We start from the raw sequence: 23,598 nt of genomic DNA, 5'->3' as shown, positions 1-23,598 counted from the left end.
GTTAACAGTTTAGATAAAAACACTGCTGTCTACAGTAGTGAAACAAAGTAAATCACCTTTTGAAAATAACTTGACGCTTCAAATAAAGATTGTATCTATAACATTGTTACGCCAGTAGGTGGCGACACTAGACTGTTAATAATGTATGTCATTGAATCAAAAAACACTGATTCATCAATGAAACTAGTGAAATCTTTGAGAGAGTCATTGAATCATTCATTTAAACTGATTTTTAAAAAGTAATTGAAACTATTACTATTATAATCGTTTTTTTTATTTTTTTATTTATTTTTTATGTTTTTATAACATGTTATTTGGTTTAGTTGCCTATTCAGGATCGTAGAACAATCGTGATCCCCGTGTTTTTATTTTTTATCTGAGCAGTTTTACTGTATATTAAAATATCTTTCATCCTGTATTTACATTTATTCACATTTACATTTTGCTACAGACAAGCTGATTTTTTTTTTTTATGTATTTATTTTTTTAATTATTTTTAATAAACATGAAACTGTAATCAAGAGTAATTTTACTTCTGGAATATGTTAGTTTTTAGTGATTAACAATGAATTTCAATGTCCAAACTGCGATCTTATCCATCATGAATTGACTGCATCATGAACCGTGGGCTTTACCATTCCCCAGTAGCCTGCACGGCCTAAGGGATGTCAGCCAAAAAGCCATTTTTGATATCATGCTGACTTTAAAAGTGTTTTCTGTTCTCTATGAATTCAGTGGCATGGTCAAATTATACTTTTGCAGTAGCTGCAAGATCAACAAGCGGTGAACGTTTTAATCCAAGACGACGTGTAAGTGGTTTTCAGCGGTACGCCACTGGATGTGACATTGGCCGTGTCAGTTTGTGAATATGTTGCTTGAGTTTCTTGTGTCCGGCCACTGGATGATGGATCACCTGTCAAGAGGACAAAATGTTTTATATCCCATATTCCTTTCGACACAAATGCAGTCAGTGATGTAAATCTGGTAAAGCGAGAGGATTTCTCAAACATTGCATTTTATCAGCTGCGTTCGTGTCCGCTGTGGCTTTAACTCTAAATGTAATATTTGTAAGCACAGCTGTTTGCATGTCATGGGTTCTATTCGTCGGGTCAGAGGTCACTCTCCTGCCGGAACTAGACTCTCATGCGGCTGTTGCCGGAAGCCAGTGATTATAGTTTATGAAGTTATAAACATGGATATTTTTCTCACTAAAATGCATGGCTTCGCTTCAAAATGTCTTTATTAACCCACTGGAGCCGTACGGGTTACTTTTATGATGGATGGAAGCACTTTTTTGGGCTTCAAAATCTAAGGTACCATTCACTGCCAATTATAAAGATTGGATGAGCCAGGATATTATTAATTATTCCTATGATTGTGTTTGGCCGAAATAAGACACATACACCTAGGATGACTTGAGGGCGAGTCGATTATGTGATAATTTTCTTTTTTTTTTTTTTTTAAAAAAAGAAGTGAACTTGAGTTTCAACTCCAACATGAATGTTGGTAATGTACTGGCCACTCTTTTTCATGTAATGGAAAGTCAATGTAGACTTGGTCTGTTAACTCCAAAATGTAAAAGATGTAACATTGTCAAAAAAAGCACAATTTAAAAGCTACCGTGGTGGTGGACAGGTAGAGGCTATGACGTCAGTGACGTCAGATCTAAAATCTGAAAATATTTTCAGAATATTAATAACTTTTAATTTTGGATCGGTTCCTCACTCAAGCTATTGTAAGACTGTTGTAAGTCCATAGCACACAAGTTATGGACTACTTGTATGATTTCTGGATGGTACTTTTTGTCATTTTGGAGATCGCCAGCCCTATTCCCCATTCATTAACATAAAATGAAAAGAGCATCTATAACAATCTGCTATCTCCTTTTGTGTTATATCTATAAGTATTATATCTAATAAGTATTTTTTTTTTTCTTTTGCAGTTTGAAACAGTCAGGTGTTAATACAGGGAACCCATGGCCGCCCTATAAGGAGAGGACCCCGCTGCACCCCTGCTATAGAGGACTGGTGCGCCTGCTGCACTGCAAAACTCTGCATATCGTCATCTTTACACTGCTTTATAAGGTGAATCTTAGTATCACTGAGGAAAAGCACTGGCAGTTATATGTGTGGTTAATTTTACAAGATGCTTGAGCTTAAGTTAATGACTGATTTCACCGCTCGGCATAATTTTATATGTAGATACAGTGGTGTGAATAAGTTTGGACACCCATGCTAAAGTTGCCTAAAAAGAGGAATAAAAAATCATCTTTTGGATATTGATCTTAATGCCGTAATTAGAAAAATGAGGAAAACTCCAACCTTTAAGGACACACATTTTCTTTGTGAATGAATAATGTATCATCATGAATCATGAATCATAATCATAAATAAATAAATGTGTTTCCTTAAAATACAGGGTGCATAAGTCAGGGCACCCCTATGTTAAATTCCCATAGAGTCAGGCAGATTTTTATTTTTAAAAGCCAGTTATTTCATGGATCCAGGATAATATGCATCCTGATAAAGTTCCTTTGGCCTTTGGAATTAAAATATCCCCACATCATCACACACCATTCACCATGCCATGAGATTGGCATGGTTTTACTTCAGTTAGCCTAATAGCTGGTTTGATTTGCATTGAAAGATGATCTTATGGAAAGTTTCCCATGCCAATCTCTAGGTGTGGTGAATGGTGTGTGATGATGTGGGGATATTTTAATTCCAAAGGCCAAGGGAACTTTATCAGGATGCATATTATCCTGGATCCATGAAATAACTGGCTTTTAAAAATCTGCCTGACTCTATGGGAATTTAACATAGGGGTGCCCTGACTTATGCACCCTGTATTTTAAAGGTGCCATATGTAATAATTGAGGTAAAAATATTCAAAAAATGAGCTACACGCATCAAAAGAATGAGAAGAAATAAGTGCAATGATGTAATTCAAAAACTGACAAGTTATAGTGCTGCCGAGATATAAACCTAAATTAGCATGCTAAATGACTAGCCCCAGCCCGGCAGGTGTCGTAATACCAGTTCCGGCCATGGGAGGCGGTATGCGGCCGGGCAACATTACCACCAGCCAAACTGCAGTACACGAGTGAGTCGCGCTCGCGCCGGCTTGTGTGTGTACTTGAACCTGATGTCAGTCGTGTGGAAATACAGCCCATTACTACATTTCAGTTCAGGGAAGAGTTCAAAAAATGATTGGTTGACATTATGCATGAGGAATATATTTTGGTAAGTTGTAGCATACTGTATCTTTCAACAGTGTTCGGGTTCTTTTTCCATTAGCTAGTAGAGATGATCGGTTCACGTGCGCTAGGGATCTGTGGTGTAACATGTACAAGCGCCAAAACGGTATTTATTGTTTGAATTGCATAATAAAATTGACAGAATCTGAGAGCTTAACTAACCTGCTTGCTAATGGCTCTTTCAGATTGCACGATTTTCAAAGTAGTCAGGTCGCTGCTCTTTTCACACTGCATGACTATCTTGGCCAGCAACGCGCGCGACACCACACGTGCAAGACCGGAGTTCTCACGTGAGACTTTTTTTTTCGACCCGGTTGTGGTACAGCTGGTGAAACAGACACGAGTGCTCCTGCCAAATTTCTACTAATTTTTCTTCCATTTATTGTGTCCAAATAGACCGAGAAGAAGCTTTTTTTGTTGAAACAATGCCATATCATGTTGATATGTTGATTATTGAATTGAATTCTCTTTATTGAACATGTTAAAAAAACAAACAAACACAACAGCAAAAACTGAATAAAAGTAAAAAAATAAATAGTTAATCATCATTATCAAGAAAAAAAGATCATCTACAGATAGTCCAAACAACAATCATGTTCAAAGGGGGTAGGAAGAAGTTAGAATAACTTTTCTTGTCCTATCCCCACTTCAATAATATTTTAACTACTTAAACTAACTTATCTAAGGTTTACTTTACCTAAGGTTGAAAAAAGAAAAATCACTGTTCCAGCTCATATCCATCAAGGATTCTTTTTTTAAACATATATTTCAATTGCAATAAGTTTTTACATAATTTTAAATCATTGTTGCTACTGTTCCACAGTATAACACCCTGGGTTGGTATACAGTGCAACTTAGTGTTTGTGCGAATCTGCGGTCTACTAAACATTGATATTCCTCTAAAATTATATGTGTTTTCTCGTAATTGGAAAAGCTCTTGGATATTTCTAGGTAATTGGTTGTTGTGAGCTCTAAAGACAATTTGAATAATTTTATAATCAATCAAATCTTTGAACTTTAATATTTTGAGTTTAATGAACAATGGGTTTGTTGGTTCTCTGTATACAGTTTTATGTATGATTCGAATAGCCCTTTTTTGTAAGATGAAGATTGGGTGTGTATTTGTTTTACACAAATTATTCACAAGTATTCCCCCATACTTCCACACAATAAGTCATGTACGGGAGTATGAAGGAGCAGTACAACATATTTAGAGAAGCCTTATTCAATAAGTCTTTAGCCTTATTTAATATTGCCAATGACTTGGATATTTTGGTTTTAATATAGTTTATGTGAGCTTTCCAGCTTAATTTGTTATCAATAACTACCCCGAGGAATTTTATTTCAGATACTCGCTCTAGTTCTATACCATTTATCATTAGTTTTTTATCCGTGTCAGTTTCCCAAATATTATAAATTTAGTTTTACTCAGATTTAATGTTAGTTTATTTTCATCAAACCAAATCTTCATCCTACTCACTTCCTTTTCCATGGTATCCAGTAGCTTCTCCAAATTTTCACCACAGCATAGTAAATTTGTGTCATCAGCAAAAAGAATGGTTTCTACAATTGGCGATACTTCACATATATTATTTATATAGAGGTTAAATAATAATGGCCCCAACACTGAACCCTGTGGCACCCCACATGTAACCTGCAACAGTTGTGATTTGTTGTGTTGTATTTCAACATACTGCTTTCTGTTCTCCAGGTAACTAGACAACCATGTCAGTGCAATTCCTCTAATGCCATATCGTTGTAATTTTTTAATCAATAATTTATGATCTACAGTTTCAAAAGCTTTTTTAAGATCTAGAAATATCCCCACTGCATATTGTTTTCTGTCCATTGCGTTTGTAACTTTTTCTATGAATTCTATCATTGCAAGAGAAGTTGATCTGCCAGCTCTAAACCCATATTGTTGCTCACATAGGATACTATGTTTGGCGATAAAGTCATCCAGTCTCTGAAAAAAATTTTTTTCCAATATTTTAGAGAACTGTGGAAGCAACGAGATGGGTCTGTAGTTTTGTAGTATACGTCTATCTCCGGTTTTATATATTGGTATTACTTTAGCTATCTTCATTTTATGTGATCTATAACTCCTCCCCGAACTCCCTGCTGCTCTGTATCTTGCTCTCTCACTGGCTGCCGGTGATCGCCGATGTAGTTTTCAGTCAAAACACTTTTCACACAGCAGGATTTTGAATCGCCGACAGGTCCAGATATTTAGCATGCCAAATATCTCACGGGCGTCGGCGACTCGTCGGTGATTCTCTCAGTTCGCGTCTTTGTTCATTCACACTGCGTGATTGTCACTCGCGTGAACGAGCGCCGATTTGCCTGTGATTTCGGGCATTTGTCGGCGATTTCTCAAAACCTGTCGGCGAGCCAAAATCGTGGCTAAAATCATGCAGTCTGAACTCGGCATAAGTGTTAATTGCGTGTGTCTCACGGTGAATTCGTGAGAGCTGGCAGCTCTGAATTTCGCTAGGTTGATCAACATCAGCGAATGCTGTCTGTCAAATTAATTCAAACTAACAATAAAAGTGTAATATGAACAAAACGAATACCGTAAACTTAAAATAATAGCCTGCAGGCTTTTATTTTCCCATATCGTCGAAATGCAACAGCTGGTTTTTGAGACAGGCGTCTATGAGTCGGTCTTCATCATTTAGTGTTGAGATGTTGTTCATTTAGTCTCTGATCTCTAAAAATCTCCAAATGCTCCACGTGAAACTGCGGTCTTCCGACCTTTTACTATCGTGTCAAATGATTTGAATAATATGCGGAGAAAGAGAGCAAAACAGCGCTCGTTTGTGTTGTTTGAAGACGTGAGTGCGTGCGGCAGCGGCACAACACATTTTCTGGAGGTATACTGCCCCCATCTGTTATGGAATATGGAATATTTGTAGATTTTTAGTTCCAGATGGCACCTTTAAGGAAAAACATTTATTTATTTATGATACATTATTCATTCACAAAGAAAATTGGTGTCCTTAAAGGTTGGAGTTTTCCTCATTTTTCTAATTAAGGCATTAAGATCAATATCCAAACGATGATTTTTTTTATTCCTCTTTTTAGGCAACTTTAGCATGGGTGTCCAAACTTATTCACATCACTGTATCTGGTCATTCACTAGAATTAAATGAGTGTTATCTGTGATGAATTGTTGTCTGTTTCTGTTTGTTTAGATCTGGATGGATCATCAGAACATGTCTGAACATGTGTTGTGTATGGTGCTGTACCTGATAGAACTCGGACTGGATAATCAGGTCCAGGATGACAAAGTGGAGGAGGTAAACAATTTGTTTTTTCGTAAATAAGAGACTTTACTCTATTAGCGTTTGACTAATTCAATCACGGTTAGTCCAGTGACTAGATTACGTGTAGCAGGCTCGAAGCTAAAAGCACAAATTCCCGTATTCCAGGCCATTGTGTTTTCCTCACTCTGTTTCAGGAGCCCTGTATCGAGGAGCACTGCCACGACAGCTGGTTCCCAGGCACCAGCCTGCTGTCTAACCTCCATCACGTCATCAACTTTGTGCGGGTTCGAGTGCCAGAGACGGCTCCTGAGGTGGAGAGAAAGAGAGAGCGGGAGAGAGAGAGAGAAACTCCACCCAGCACCAGCACTGAGAGCGCCACCTTCGGACAGGTGAGCCAGATGCTCCTCTTGAGTTCTTGGGCCCTGTTTTACCAATTTAAAAGCATGATCTAAAGCACACAAAATCCACCTTTGCTAGTTTAACGACGGGAAATATGTTCTGCGCGCCCGGTGCATGGTCTAATAGTGTTGTCCCTATTCTCTTAATGAGTTGTGGGTGTGTTTTGGGCGCAACGTGCAGTAAACCAATCAGAGTCTCTTCTCCCATTCCCTTTAAAAGCCAGTTGCACTCGGATTCGCTATTTATATGACGGCAGTTGCATGCAGAAAAATAAACGCTTCTCCTAAGAGGAAAGGGATCTGCTCTTGCGCGAGGTTAAAGCTCAAGGACAAAGTATTCCCACCTTTAATGGCGCACATTACTAACAAAAAAAATATTGCGCCATTGACTTTAGACCAGGTTTCAGTTGGTCAATGGTACAGTCTATTTCAGTTCCTCAAAATATCAATGCGCCTGAACTAGAGCCCAACCGATAAAGGATTTTGAAGGCCGATACCGATACAAATATTTGTTGGTTTTAAAATCCGATATATCGGCCGATATTATTAGTATTTTATTTTTATTTCAAAAATGCGCAACAAAATATTAACAGATTTCCCTAACATTAGTTATTTGTAGTTAATTATGAGTTTTAACTAAAATATTATGATAATGCATAACTGGTTCTCTCTGGCTGGATCAGCAGGTTGCAGGATGTGGCAAGAGGTCCTCGCTGCAGTCTGTAGCACGATGACGTAGCTGGACGGTCCAATACGTGTTGGACCCTGTAACGCGTGCATGCGCACTAGTCAAGTCAAGTCATCTTGATTTATATATCGCTTTTAACAATTTAGATTGTTTCAAAGCAGCTTTAATTTAATGTAACAGATTGTTTTTGATTTATAGCGGTTCATGAATAATGTTATTTCACAGATAGTTAGTTTTGATTCTGTCGAAATGATAATTTGTTATTAAATTAGGGGATGACACCGTTCTCTCTAAACAGACTTAACGCGATCCTGTGATAAACGCTGATGGCACATGCACATTAAGAAATCATAGGCCTAGTTAGAGAGTTGGTGAACAATCGTTGATCTTCCAAGAATACATTTAAATATGGTCACGAGCGAAGCTCTTATTTTCAGAGCTTTCAGAATAAAACTTTTTTTTTAATAATTGAGACTTTTTCCTTACAATTGCGAGTATAGGCTACTTTTCGCTGACTTTATTTCTCAGAATTGTGAGATATAAAGTCAGAATTGCGTGAAATAAAGCCTCAATCGCATGTTATAAAGACATAATTGCTTGAAAAGCCTCAATCACATGTTATAAAGACAGAATTAGGTGAAATAAAGCCTCAATCGCATGTTATACAGAATTAGGTGAAATAAAGCCTCAATCGCATGTTATACAGAATTAGGTGAAATAAAGCCTCAATCGCATGTTATACAGAATTAGGTGAAATAAAGCCTCAATCGCATGTTATACAGAATTAGGTGAAATAAAGCCTCAATCGCATGTTATACAGAATTAGGTGAAATAAAGCCTCAATCGCATGTTATAAAAGACATAATTGCTTGAAATAAGCCTCAATCGCATGTTATAAAGACATAATTGCGTGAAATAAAGCCTCAATCGCATGTTATAAAGACAGAATTAGGTGAAATAAAGCCTCAATCGCATCTTATAAAGACAGAATTAGGTGAAATAAAGCCTTAATCGCATGTTATAGAGAAAGAATTAGGTGAAAGAAAGCCTCAATCGCTTGTTATAAAGACAGAATTGCGTGAAATAAAGTCGCAATTGTGTGCTATAAAGTCAGAATTCTGACCTTTTTTCTCGCAATTCTGAATGTATAACATAAATGCGAGTTTATTATTAGCTACAAAATTTTTCCCCATGCTGTTATTATTTTAGCATTTTCCTTACTTATTCATCAATAATTACTTATAATTATTTAACAGTATTATACTACACAGTTTGAACATCATCTCAGTACAATATTGAGCTTACATATCACTCAAAACCAATGCATAAGAATTATAATCAGAGATCGACACTGCGCATGCGTACATGACGTCACCAAAACACACATCCATCCACTACGTATTGGACCATCCAGCTACGTCATCGTGCTACAGGCTGCAGCGAGGGGTGTCTCGGATGTGGCACGTTATACACGAGTGTTGCCAACAGGGAGGGTGTAGAGTGCCCTCTGGTGGACAAACTATACAACTCCAACACTCATTACATGGTTGAAGCGTGATTCGTCCGTTTTTATTTTTATTTTGGAAATATTCATTTATCGGCCATTATAACTGCCGATACCGATATTTTAGAAAATGTCTAATATCGGCCTGCCGATATATCGGTCTGGCTCTAGCCTGAACACACCTCGTTTTCAGACCAGACACGCCTCGTTTTTTGCCATTTAAACAACGTGACGAAGGACGTAGAAATGATGATTGCGTCGGGCTGAAACTAGCAAAGAGCACTTACGCCACACCTGGCGCTGCATTGTACAGGGTGTATGATAGGGCCCATTACTGCTCTGTCTGAAATATTGTGGAAACATGGTTTGTAGACCGGGTCACCGCAGACAAGAGGGGGTGGGGGGTGGAAAAGGTGATTTCTATATCCTGTTGTTTTGATGACATCACTCTCCATCCTCAGAGTTCCAGACGGCTGACAGGAAATTGGAGAGAGGTAGAGGGATTTGGGAATGATTTTATAAGTGATGTGGAATGATTTCGAGAGTTCTGTTTTGAATAACCAAGTATGGAATGGTCTGAAATAGAAGCACTGCACCTTTTTCTGTTTTTCTGTATTCTTTTGCAATATTCAAAGACCTGTTGCTCGTTTTCTTGTTGCACTATTTTTTGGGAGGGGTAATGACAATTGGTCTGTGTCAAATAAGGATATCTGGGATGATGAAAACAGGAAGAAAAATTTTAGAAATGCAGTGTCGTATTCTTGACATTTTCTTACATTAAAAAAAAGTGGTTTAAACTGGTAACGGTAACAATATTTTCAAGGTAACCCCTATTTTTCATTTGATTTTCATTTAATTTTTACATTCATGACAGTTAATCATTCATGTAAAAAAAAAAAAACCACACACACACACACACACACACACACACACACACACACACACACACACACACACACACACACACACATATATATATATATATATATATATATATATGTATATGTATATTATGGGGGGCCAAACAGGAAATAATGAAATGTAATCCCGAATATATAGTTAAAACTCCGGATATATAAATGTAATCCTGAATATATAGTTATAACTCTGAATATATAAATGTAATCCTGAATATATAGTTATAACTTTGAATATATAAATGTAAATCTGAATATATAAATGTAAATCCCGAATATATAGTTATAACTCTGAATATATAAATGTAAATCCTGAATATATGAATGTAAATCCCGAATATATAGTTATAACTCTGAATATATAAATGTAAATCTGAATGTATAAATGTAAATCCCGAATATATAGTTATAACTCTGAATATATAAATGTAAGTCCCGAATATATAGTTAGAATTCTGAATATATAAATGTAAATCTGAATATATAGTTATAACTCTGAATATATGAATGTAAATACTGAATATATAGTTATAACTCAGCATGTGAGCTCCTCTCAATATTCCGCTGTATTGCAATGCGCTCCACTCAGTCGCTCACGGCCCAAGCGCTCAAATCCAGCTCCGACATGAAATCTCAGTGTAACGTAGGCTACTGTACTATAGCCTTTGTTGATTATTTTTTTAAAATATTGTTGGGGGCTTTTAACTAAAAAAAAACTTTTCTCTAACCCTGTACAATGACAACACAGTCTCATCCCAAAAAGTCATATAACTGACGTCTTGGGACGTATTTTGACCATACGTCAATATTCGCCTTTTTAGGGCCCCCTTAAACGTCGGTAAATGGCGATCCCGGGCCGTCATACAACTGACGCTTTACCTTTAACGTAAGTTAGGTGACGGGTTAGGTTTAGGGTTAGGTTTAGGTCTGGGGTAGAGTTAGGATCCCATAACCTCATCTACCGACGTTTAAGGGGGCCCTAAAAAGGCGAATATTGACGTATGGTCAAAAGACGTCCCAAAACGTCAGTCATATGACTATTTGGGATGAGACTGCGTTGACAATGAACGCACCAGCACGTTCTGATGGATTTTTCTTTAATGACATCGGAAGAAACTCTAAAATTTTGGCCATACAGATTAGTGTGTAAGACAACAACATATTGTCTACTTTTATTTTGTGTACATTCACAATAACACCAACACCTTGTGCTTTTGTAAAATAAAGATCTGCCTTTGTTTCAACTGTCTCTGTATCCATGACAATCTTTCTGAAAATAATAAAGTTTAAAGAATGGCCTATTATCACACAAACATTGTGCTGAGGCCACCTATGCAAAATGGTAAAAGCCCCCAACAATGTGGAGCGCATTGGGATACAGCGGAATATTGAGAGGAGCTCACATGCTGAGTTAACTATATATTCAGGATTTACATTTATATATTCAGAGTTATAACTATATATTCAGATTTACATTGATATATTCAGAGTTATAAATATATATTCAGGATTTACATTTATATATTCAGATTTACATTTATATATTCAGAGTTATAACTATATATTCGGGATTTACATTTATATATTCAGATTTACATTTATATATTCAAAGTTATAACTATATATTCAGGATTACATTTATATATTCAGAGTTATAACTATATATTCAGGATTTACATTTATATATTCAGATTTACATTTATATATTCAGGATTACATTTATATATTCAGAGTTATAACTATATATTCGGGATTTACATTTATATATTCAGAGTTATAACTATATATTCGGGATTTACATTTATATATTCAGATTTACATTTATATATTCAAAGTTATAACTATATATTCAGGATTACATTTATATATTCAGAGTTATAACTACATATTCAGGATTTACATTTATATATTCAGATTTGCATTTATATAGTCAGGATTACATTTATATATTCAAAGTTATAACTATATATTCAGGATTACATTTATATATTCAGAGTTATAACTATATATTCAGGATTTACAATTATATATTCAGATTTACATTTATATATTCAAGATTACATTTATATATTCGGAGTTATAACTATATATTCAGGATTACATTTATATATTCGGAGTTTTAACTATATATTCGGGATTACATTTCATTATTTCCTGTTTGGCCCCCATAGTTAGTATGTATATATATATATATATATATATATATATATATATATATATATATATGTATATGTATGTATGTATATATATATATATATGTATATGTATGTATATGTATATATATATATATATATATATATATATGTATATGTATGTATGTATATGTATGTATATATATGTATATGTATGTATATATATATATATATATATATATATATATATATATATATGTATGTATATATATATGTATGTATATATATGTATGTATATATATATATATATATATGTATGTATATATATGTATGTATATATATATATATATGTATGTGCGTGTGTGATAAGTGGACAACTTAAGTTATTTTTATGTAACTTTTGGAAATGTTTATCATGGAAGAGGTTTATTCAATCTATCGGTTCTCAGAAAAAGAAAAATACACATATTATAGATGTGCATGAATTAATAGATCCAGATACACATAACAAGCATCCTGCCCTTGACCCAATTATAAATAAGTGCACAGGAAATAGAGCACTGGTATCTTTGTTTTCTGTATTTTGTATTTTTGTTTTGTTTATTTTTTGGGGGTTTTCGGTTGTTGTTTTGTCTTTTGTGTTTTGATCTGTCCAGTTTTCTCCTGCTTGGTTTGTTTCTTTTTTGTGAAGTTGTGTTCATAGTATGTGATTTTACTCGTGTTTCAAATGAGCTCTGAGATGAGAGGAAGTTTTCATTAACTGCATGTGTTTCGAGTTATGTATGGTGGTATAATGAGTCTTGAGACACCGCGGTCAGTGGTTTATTGTGCTCATTATTAAATATTCATTTGCTTCAATGAGTTTAGCATGCTAATTAAACACTTTGGACAACTGACTAGTTCAGTAAAGGTTAGTTTTTCATTATGTGTGAAGGAATTGTCCTTTATTATTGTGATTCCAGAATATATTCTGCCAATCAGGTGTCAGAAATGTCATGAATATATATATATTTTTTTAAAAAGAGTAACTATTTCAGAGTATCTGCAGGGTTTTTAAATTAAAATGAAGGCTTTTAAGACCTGCACAAATAAAAAGTGGGACTGTCTGTTGACTGTAAAATGACTGTAAATGGTGATTTAAACGAGTTCAAATAATGCAGGTTTTAAAAAAATAATTTTGTGATTAAAGCTCACATTTCAGCCTTTAAACCATTTTTAAGACTAAATTATCAGTGCTTTATATTTAAATGATTTTAAAATATAAATGGTTATACATTAGCCTGGGAAAACCAAGACAACTTCTGGCAAATTTAGATTTGCTCTGTAAATTAGTCTGGCAAAGAGCTCATTCAAGCTCATCTGTGGAAATCGCAGCACCAATCATCATAAACTTTGGGGCGGGCTTTACGCGATGACGACAGCACAGCTACGGTGAAGCAGATTTTGTACATTTACAAAGATGGATGCCGCCGTCGAACTAGAGGTGTGACGGTACCGTCATTAGAACTCTAAAACCGCCAAAACCATGTTAATAAAATATTTTTTTCACAAACATTTTTTAGTTTAAATTCTGAGCTTTCGGATTGAGCTTTCCGCGACTGCGCAACTGGGCTATAGGTTGCCAGGTTGAGATGACAAACGGGTTGAAATTGTGTATGGTGTGTGGATTGTGTGAATATAATGCATTTAATACAAGATCTGGGAACTGGTCAACATTAGACCAACATATTGGTCCGATTATTCATAAACGAGTTTGGGCCATGCAAATTACGGGAGTTTAATAACAAACCGGGAGGGGTCCAGGAGATAAAGCTAAAAAACGGGAGAAACCCGGGAAAAACGGGAGTGTTGACAGGTATGGCGTATATGCTGTGCTGCGTAAGAATAAGTCAGTTTTTGCATTTGTCAAAAACAGGAGATGGGCTAAATGAAAATAAGTTATCTCTCTGACCACCAGTAGGTGATGCTTATGAAATTGGAAATATAGTGGTTACTCCGGTTACCCATGTTTACAACCTATACTGAGCTTATTAGTCCCTGGCCTGTCCCAAATGGCACACTTCATGTGCACTTACGGTCTTGTGGACTTGAATGGGTGCCGTGTGTCCATTTAAATCCATAAGACCGAAGGCTGTCCCATTTGTCCCCCATTTTAGGTTTCAGAAGGGTGCTCAGGAGTGGCCCTTTTCCGGCCGATATGCTCACTTGATGCACACTTTGGAGAGCCTACGAGCTCCTCAGCAGACCTACCCGACAGTTAAAGCGGTCGCGAAAGTTTGGGCGCTGAGAAAGATCGCAAGGGTTTGGGTTCCAATTGGGCCTCAGAATAAAGACTTTTACTTTGAAACATGCGGCGCTCACGATTAATTAAATCACAGTTTGCTACATCACGATTTCTGAATTTCTGTCTGCTTATTTATGACCTCTTGAGAAGACTTTCTTATTCCATTTTAAGATATTTATGGCTTTTTTATGGCCTTAAATTTCATAAATCTTAATTTAAGACTTTTTAAGGATACGCATGGACCTTGCTATTTTTAAGACCATTGTCTGGTCCAACCTTGAGCTCATCACTCCACCTTCGTGTATTTTGTTTGAAGTCCTTCTCTGATCTAATTTCCTGCCCTTCTGTTTCCCCCATTGGGCAGCAAATGTCGCTTGCTAATAACTGTTTCTTATGAGGCACAAAGTGGTGTTTCTGTGAGGCTGCTTACTGGTTCAGAAATCCCAAATCCTCATTTGAGCCACACACAAATTTCAAGACATGGATTTGCTGTTGCAAGTCGAATTAGCGGCAATTCAGGGGCAGCAATTGCCTCAATGGTGGGTTCGTTATTTATCCTAATGAAAAACACAACAACAAAAAAACGTACAATGTTAAAACTCGCTCATGTTAAACAGAACTTTTATTGACGTACACGGTGTGTGTAAATTAGAAGTGTTACCTCTGGATGCTGCCACCTTCATCAGGCAAAGTTTACAGATTGCCTCATTAATGTTTGCAGGTTCCCTATTAGCATTGGGTTTAAATCCAAAATATTGCCATTTGCCAAATAGGCGGATTTACATTTAGATTTGAAACCAAATCTTCCGCCATCGTCTTGTCAGTCAGCTCGTGACTCGTCCCGTGATTGATGAAATTTGACTCCTGGTGCTGATCTGTGTTGCGACTCTTTCGGCTCACTCTAAACTGAGCAGACACATTCAGTTTTTAATTGTAGTGTCTGTTATCTAACTGAACTAATCGATTTTTATTACTATAAAAAATCAAAACGACGGTGGGTGGTGCCGTGGTGGGCAAGTGGTGTAATTGGTTTGCGACTGAACACTGTTTAACACTGGTACTTCAAGCTTTTTAAACCTACAGTAGTTATTACTAGAACTTCTGTTTATTAACATTTAGTAAATCGTGAGCTTAGAATTATAAGGTTCTATCTCCACTTTTGGTCGAAATTGAGTTTTTGACATAATCTGATCCATTAGTTGTTTATTAATGCCTGTGTGATGTTATTTTTGTAAAAAAAAGATTAATAGATAAAGCTATAATAGAAAATTTTACTACATTACAGTTTTGCCAGGTGGGATGTAAAAACTTTGATGCTCAATATCTCAGAACTACCCTAAACGGAGATAGAACCTTATAATTCTAAGCTCACGAAATGTTTACTAATTAATAAACAAATAAAAATTTTAAATCTGAACTTAACTTAAAGGAGTAGTTCACTTTTAAAAAAAATACTTTTGCTGATAGTTTACTCAACCCCATGTCATCCAAGATGTCCATGTCTTTCTTTCTTCAGTCGAAAAGAAATTAAGGTTTTTGATGAAAACATTCCAGGATTTTCTCCATATAATGGACTTCATTGGGAACCAAACGGTTCAAGGTCCAAAAGACCGCTTCAGTGCAGTTTCAAAGGGCTTTAAACGACAACAGACGATGAATAAGCGTCTTATCTAGGACCCTTCGAGTCATGACTCGAAAAAGATTTGTTCATTTTGATGAACAAGTTTGAACAGGAGAGTCACGAACGCTCATCACAGAGAGCAAGGTGAGCATTTGTGCTTCCAAAACGTAAACTTTTTTATTTATTTATTTTTTTTAAATGACCGATCGTTTCCCTAGATAAGACCCTTATTCATCGTCTGGTGTCGTTTAAAGCCCTTTGAAGCTGCATTGAAACTCTCATTTGGACCTTGAACCGTTTGGTTCCCAATGAAGTCCATTATATGGAGAAAATCCTGGAATGTTTTCATCAAAAACCGTAATTTCTTTTCGAATGAAGAAAGAAAGACGTTGATATCTTGGATTACATGGGGGTGAGTACATTATCAGCTTTTTTTTTTTTTTAAAGTGAACTACTCTTTTAAAGCTGTATTATAAAAGCAGATTGAGCATTACAATGATTTAACACACTGCCTCACCCTCAATATTACTTCATTAGCATGTGGACTACTTACTCTGAATGACTACGACCAAACAAATATTCTCAACGCAACCATGAGTGTGACATTGGTGTGTGTGGCCTATATGTGTAATTGTCATTCTACCAGTTTATTCTGTCTGTGGTTTCTCCTCAGAACCTGCGTGAAGCTCAAGTGTTCAGTCTCGTGGCGGAGCGCAGGAGGAAATTCCAGGAGATCATTAACCGCAGCAACCACGAGGCCAGTCAGGCGGTGCGACCCAAGTCCTCGTCCTCCCGGTGGCTCCCGCCCGGATCACCCCCGCAGCTGGTGACCGAGATCCTGGAGATCCGGGAGAGCATGCTGTCGCTCCTGGTCAAACTGCACCAGAAACTGTCTGCCAAGCAGAACTCTCTGTCTCTGAGCTGGTTGGCCGAGGTGGATCCGGCCAATCACGCACACGGAGATGGGTTAACAGCCATCGAAAGAATCTTAGCCAAAGCTGCTGCGCGTAGCCGGCACAGCAAGAGATGCCTACAAGAAATCTGTGGAAAGGTGTGTCCACCCGTACCTCCCAAGAAGAACAGTCCTGGAGACAAGAAGAGTATGGACAAGGAAGAGAGGTGTGTGTGTGTGTGTTCCCTGTCAAAGGTTTCATATTCCATTTGATTAGACCTTATTCACTCCAGCGCCATCTTGGATTTTTAGTGGGAAAGAAAGTGAGGCTGTGAGGGATAGGCCGTGTGTCCACCAAAGCGTTTTTAGCCAGCTGAAAACGTTAGACGCTGTGCTTTGGGCGCTTGAGAGCGTTTTGGCAGCACAGCGTTTTTTCCGTTGAGAGAGAAGTTTCGTTGCTATGATACAGAATATCTGCAACACAGTTTGAATGTTGTGACAGTTGGTCAGTGTGGTTTAGTCCCGCCTCTCCTCCACTGTGATTGGACGGCTGAGTAAAATGTGACAGTGATGAGCGCTGCGTTTTATCCAAAGTTGAACATTTTTCAACTCCCAGCGACCAGTAAAAACGCTGGGCGCTCTGCGCTTCAGCGTGAAAAAAACGCTCAGCGCCTCGGTACGCTCGTGGCGTTAAAAAAACGTGGTGCTCCCATTGAAAACAATTGAAAACATACGCCAGGCACGTGGAAAAGCGCTTTGGTGGACACACGGCCATAGACGTACATCTCTTCAGTGGGATTTGTTCTGTTATTTAAAGTTTTGTTTGGATTGTTCTACGGATGAAACATTGCAAAAATATCTTTAAAAGAATTTCGGTAGACAAAAAAATTGTAATCTAGGAGCTTTATACAGCTTTTTACAGAGGACGCTAGAGCCCGACCGATAAAGGATTTCGAAGGCCGATACCGATACAAATTTTTTGGGGTTTTAAAATCCGATATTCCGATATATCGGCCGATATATTATTTTTTTAAACTGGACATGATAGTCACAAATTTTGTCATGCTTATTTGAGTTAAGAGAACTGATGGGGATGTTCTTTTAATTGTTATTCAAGCAATGTATGTATCGTGACCAACTCAACGAGTGTTGCCAACAGGAACGGTGTAGAGTGCCCTCTGGTGGACAAACTATACAACTCCAACACTCATGACATGATCCAAGCGTGTTTCGTCCGTTTTTATTTTATTTTTGAAATATTCATTTATCGGCCATTATAACTGCCGATACCGATAGTTTGGAAAATGCCTAATATCGGCCGATAATATCGGTCTGCCGATATATCGGTCTGGCTCTAGAGGACGCCATTGAAGTAAGTAAGTAAGTGATCCCTCACACCCTGTTCACACCAGGATGAATTTTGCGTGCGATATTCACCGTTTAACGCCTCGTGACTAAACAAAGGGCGCCAATGTGAGTGTGCACAGCGATGCGAAAAACGTCATGCGTAAAAGCGTCATTTTTTTTTTAAAAACACGGCTTGGCTTCGTTTTTTTTTTTTGGTTTTGTTTTTTTCTTGGTTTGATGTGCCGCGCGCCGTGTCATAAACTATCTGACCAATGAGATTGGTGCTTTTGCTCATGTGTCTGGTGCTTCTGAAATTACAGTAAAACACAACTTGGGGCACTCAAACACAAAACCGTCTTACCAAGCACACATTCGTAACGGCGAAGAAGATGTACGCCACTTTCTACACTGCCGGAAGACGGAAGATGCAAAGCAAGATATTATTACATTAAGCACCATCTAATGTCAGGGAATGAATTTGCATGTTCACTCGCCTCATCGTCAGCGAAAATCGCTTGGGTGTGAACAAAAATCAAATAACTAACCAAAACAAAACTTATTGTAAAAATGAACAGTCCTAAACTACCTAAAATGACAGAAACCATCTTTGGGAGAGAGAAAAAAAGTGTAATTTGGTTACACGGAAAGGGTGAGGTTTATGACATACTGCAGCCAGCCACCAGGGGGCGATTTAAATGCTTTGGCTTCACTTTTCAGGACGTATTCTGCACATTTGACACAGATAGACAATAGCCCCTTTCACACATACAGACTTTACTGTCAAATTACCGGTAAAAGATCATGTGTGAAAGGAGCTTTTTGAATATACTGGTAAATTGGTTTCTGTAACTTACCAGTAAGGGAAGTTAATTTCCAATATACGTATGTGCTGTGTGAATGCGGAATGAAGATTACTGGTATTTTCTATGTATGAGGTCAGAACGCTCTGCTGTAAGAAGTGATTTGGGCCATGGGCCATTCATAACATTATGATGTAGATGATGCATTTACTCAGCACTGTTTATATATGTCTTCAAATTGGAGTGATACCGAAACTAAAGCGCTTCTCCTCGTCCGGGTGGATGTACAGATTTGTCAACAACTGTCACGTATGATAAATTAACTAGCCTTCTTTAGCAACCAGGCATAAACTTCCGGCTAATGACATCATCACAGAGTGTTGCGTCTGTGAACAGCACATTTTCGAATTTACCGGTAAAGTCGTTCTAGCTTTTTTCGGTAATATTACTGGGATTGCTGTGTGAAAAGGGCTAATGTGAACATACAACACACAATTTGTGAAATAAATATACAGGCTTTTTTTCACTGAATGGGATTTTTGGAAATCTAAATCTAAAATTTAAAAAGAGTGATCTATTTCATTGTAGTTCTCTATATGACGCATATAGACTTTATTCACGTTTTGCTGAGAAATGCACTATACACATTCTTCCAGGCTAGGGTGATGTCATTATGAATATTACTTATGATTTGGGACAAATATTTAATGGAAAACTGTGTGAGTAGTCGTGACATAGTTGAAATAATTTCGAACAGCCTCTGCATTCGTAGCTGTGTACTGCGGACACACAGACGGGTGAGTGGTGGTGTGTGCGATGTCTGTAAACTCATAGAAAACAATGTTCAAATGTATAGACGTGACACAACATGCTGTTTCTTGTCCCCCTTTAACCAATTTTTAATATTGTCCATTGTAACGTAATCACTAATAGCATGAACATTATATTTATTTATTTATCAAACACATAGTTTACATTTTATGATATGGCCACCATATTGGTTATCTGAAAATATCATGAAATATACATAATTTCTGTCAGTGCATCTCTAAGTAATGAGGATTTCCATTGGACTTAATGACTTCTGAGAATGATATATTCCCATCCTCAAAATCTGACAAGAGTAAATGGTGGTCAAATGCGGATGTCATCTAATGTAATCTGATTATGATAATATTTAATAATTAAAGTTAATGATGCAAATAAGTTGCGTTTTGACATCTGCAGGCGTCAGAGGGCCCGAGAGAGACAGCAGAAGCTGCTGGCGGAGTTCGCCTCAAGGCAGAAGAGCTTCATGGAGACTGCCATGGATGTTGGTGAGCTTGAATATGAGCTGAGTTTGATGAGCTTATCTAGCTGTTAATTAGTAGATGATTAGTTTCATGTTTATATGATTGACGTATTTCTTTATTTCGATAGTCACTTTAGATGTTCTACTAATTATAAGGAACTTTTCAACTACATGTCAAGTAACTCTCATTAAAGTGTTAGTATATTATAGCAGACTGTTAGGTTATGGTTAGATTTAAGGCTTTGGGTTAGGAGAATAAGTAGTCGCCAAGTTACTTGTAGTCAGTTGAATGTCTGTTGGGGGACCAACAAAATAAAGTGTTAGCAGATATTAAGCTGGCAGTCTACTAATACTATAATGAGAGTTAGTTGACATAGTAGTAGTTGCAAAGTTACTTATAGTTAGTAGAATGTCTAGAGTGGACTACCAAAATAAAGTGTTACCCAATTTTTAATCGGGATATGTTTTAACTAGTGATGCCAGGGTGTCCGCGGGGTTTTAAAAAGTATTAAAAAGTGATAAATCAAAATTGTCAAATTTAAGGCCATTAAAAGTGTTAAATGTAGTCTGAGAGGTATTATTTTTAAAAAATTAGGTATTATTTTTTTCAGACTATCAGGTGTCCTATTTTGTGTTTGCGTTAGTCCGTATAAATATGGGCTTTAGCTTATCTGGGCACAATCAAAGATCTTTCATCTCTGTCTATGTTTGATACTGACGTCATATTCAGTGGCTGGACGATATGACGATATATAGAGGCTATATAACCCTGATATAAGTGATCACCCGGATTTAGACCTACCTATATTGTATTTATATAAAGCGTTCACAGGTAAATTTGCTTTAGCCTATGTAGATCTATATATTGCTTTTATTTCCGTTTTATTGAAATCAGGCAAACATAAATGTCAGGCGACACGATTGCTGGCTGCATGTCAATATCCATGGATCACTGGATCTTTAGTAAGTTGTTAGGAGTCCAACTATATTGAGTCCAACATTTAGTTTAAATTGATTAAATTGTTAGTTTTAGTCGCATTTTTGTTTAATAGTTTCCCCTATTAAATCCAGTCACGCAGCAGATCTTTTGCCACTCAGTCAGGTTGAGGGGGGTTGTACCGCCGGGAAAGTGATGTCAATGCATTCCCTCTATTGTTTGGTGTGTAAAAAAAACTTTAATGTCAACTGGATGGGAGCTAATGCACTTCGGTCGCAAATGCAATCCACTAAACATAAAAATGGAATGCGTGCTCTAAATCTATTCATTTTTGTATGTTATAAATGTCAAAATATGTGTAATAGAAAGGTCGCTGGTTAACACTTGCAATTCAGTGTCGTGATTGTTTTAAAAAAAAATCTGAAGGTAGTAAAAAAAGGTATTAAAAAGTAGTACATTTAACTTAAGGATTACTGTATATACCCTGGATGCACGATATATCGGCCGCCATATCGGTATCGGCCGATATATGTTAATTTTAAGTGTTATCGGCCTGATAAGAGAATTAGGCCGATATATTAAAGCTGATACTTAATGTATTATTTCCTTCAGCTGAGATGCTTCAGATGCACTGTTCAACATGATGGTTTGGAATTGCTTGAAATATGATAGGACAAAAAATTAAATTACAGTTTAGTGCAGCACAAGTCTGTCATATAGTCCATGTAAAATATATGATGTGATTGGGATATGGATTTTAATGGTGAGACTTTTGTTTTTGTAATCAGACTCGCAAAAATGAAATAAAAATTTGGATTTAGATTTATCGGCCATTATATCGGTTATCGGCTTCCAAGTATGAAGAGTTATCGGTATCGGCCAAAATGTTCATATCGGTGCATCCCTAGTTTTAACTCAATGCTATCACATTATTTTTCGGTGTGTCAGTGTTTTTTTTGTTCTTCATGATTATGGTTGCGCAAAACAACCCAGACGTGCGGTTTATGTGTTTATCTGAGATGTGTTCTTGTATTCAAAAATAGCTACGACATGAAACTAAATTAAACTACTAAACTATTTCTAATGTGTGTAGTTTAGAACTTGATATAGGATTAGTCTTTTCTGTTTTCCATAACAGGAGCACTGGCATGGAGATGTAGCCTTAGCTAACTCGACCGACCGAGGTTCAGTTCAACCTTTTTACTAACTCATCACTGCATGAAAAGTGGGGTTTTCGTCCCTGTAAACTGCCGTGAATCCCGCTAATCTCCGGCAGTTATTGGACGTTTTCAGCGTCGCGCGTTCGTCTGTGCCGAAAATCTTCGGAAACGTATAGTCGTCTCGCGCCTCCGCATGGGATTAACAACTCTATTACCATATGAAAAGCAGCAGCATCGTCAGCAGCCCGACCAAGCTTCTCAGGCCCCGTCCACACTACTGCGTTTTCGTTTAAAAACGGAGACCTTTTGCTACGTTTGCACCTCCCGTCCACACTAAAACGGGAAAAACGAAGACCTAAAACGGAGAAGTTTAGAAACGCTGCAGCTGCGTTTTGCGTTTTGAATCTCCGGAGGGCGTTGTAGTGTGGACGAGACAAAACGGAGGAGTTTACAAACGATGACGCAGAGGCTCACGCTCGGCTCTATGATTGGGTGTCATCAGTCATGACGTATCTTTCCCTGATTCGCCAACCACTGTTTACACCGGCGCGCATGCCCAGTGTTGGTGAATGGTCACGTGATCCACGTTTTCAGTCGTTTTAGTCTGGACGGAGATAAATTCTAATACGCAGGTAAAACGCTAGTGTGGACGGAGATCGTTTTCGTTTTAATTCTCCGTTTTTAAACGAAAACGCAGTAGTGTGGACGGGGCCTCAGTCATTGGGTTAAACAAATGACATCATCAAATCATCAATCACATCTGATTGGCTGGTAGATCTGTCGCTACTGGTCGTCCTGGACCTCACAGGCTTGGGTAAACCCCTCCCCAATACTAATGATTATTATTTATAAATTATATATATATATATAATCCTGTATTAAAAATGCACCTCTTACTGGAGACTATATTTATGTGATATAGCCATATGATGTTACATTTTGTATTCATGTTAATAACTAGGACATACAGTACATTTATGAAGATTATGAAGAATTTCTGAGACAAATTTTGATTAAAACTTTATTTTTTATTAACAAGCAATAACAAAATACATCAAATGCACAGCTCGGGGATGAAATGTCTGTCCAGCTCTGGGCCATGTGG

At 37.1% G+C, this 23,598-nt stretch overlaps 1 protein-coding gene across 2 annotated transcripts in view; it reads left to right on the top strand.

The window, feature by feature from the left end:
* The window catches only part of ubr3 (ubiquitin protein ligase E3 component n-recognin 3), a 153,953-nt gene that overhangs the window by 35,947 nt on the left and 94,408 nt on the right, over positions 1 to 23,598 (top strand). For both annotated transcript variants that reach the window (XM_089132997.1, XM_089132996.1), the window contains exons 20-24: positions 1,943 to 2,084; positions 6,451 to 6,555; positions 6,717 to 6,911; positions 16,740 to 17,185; positions 20,333 to 20,421. In XM_089132997.1, the coding sequence (XP_088989123.1) occupies positions 1,943 to 2,084; positions 6,451 to 6,555; positions 6,717 to 6,911; positions 16,740 to 17,185; positions 20,333 to 20,421 (977 nt within the window). The remainder of the gene's footprint in view (positions 1 to 1,942; positions 2,085 to 6,450; positions 6,556 to 6,716; positions 6,912 to 16,739; positions 17,186 to 20,332; positions 20,422 to 23,598) is intronic.

Source organism: Pimephales promelas, chromosome 7, assembly GCF_988280905.1.
Source record: "Pimephales promelas chromosome 7, fPimPro1.hap1.1, whole genome shotgun sequence".
Taxonomy (NCBI): domain Eukaryota; kingdom Metazoa; phylum Chordata; class Actinopteri; order Cypriniformes; family Leuciscidae; genus Pimephales; species Pimephales promelas.
Note: the sequence above shows the minus strand (reverse complement) of the source record. Positions and strands in the feature narration are given on the sequence as shown.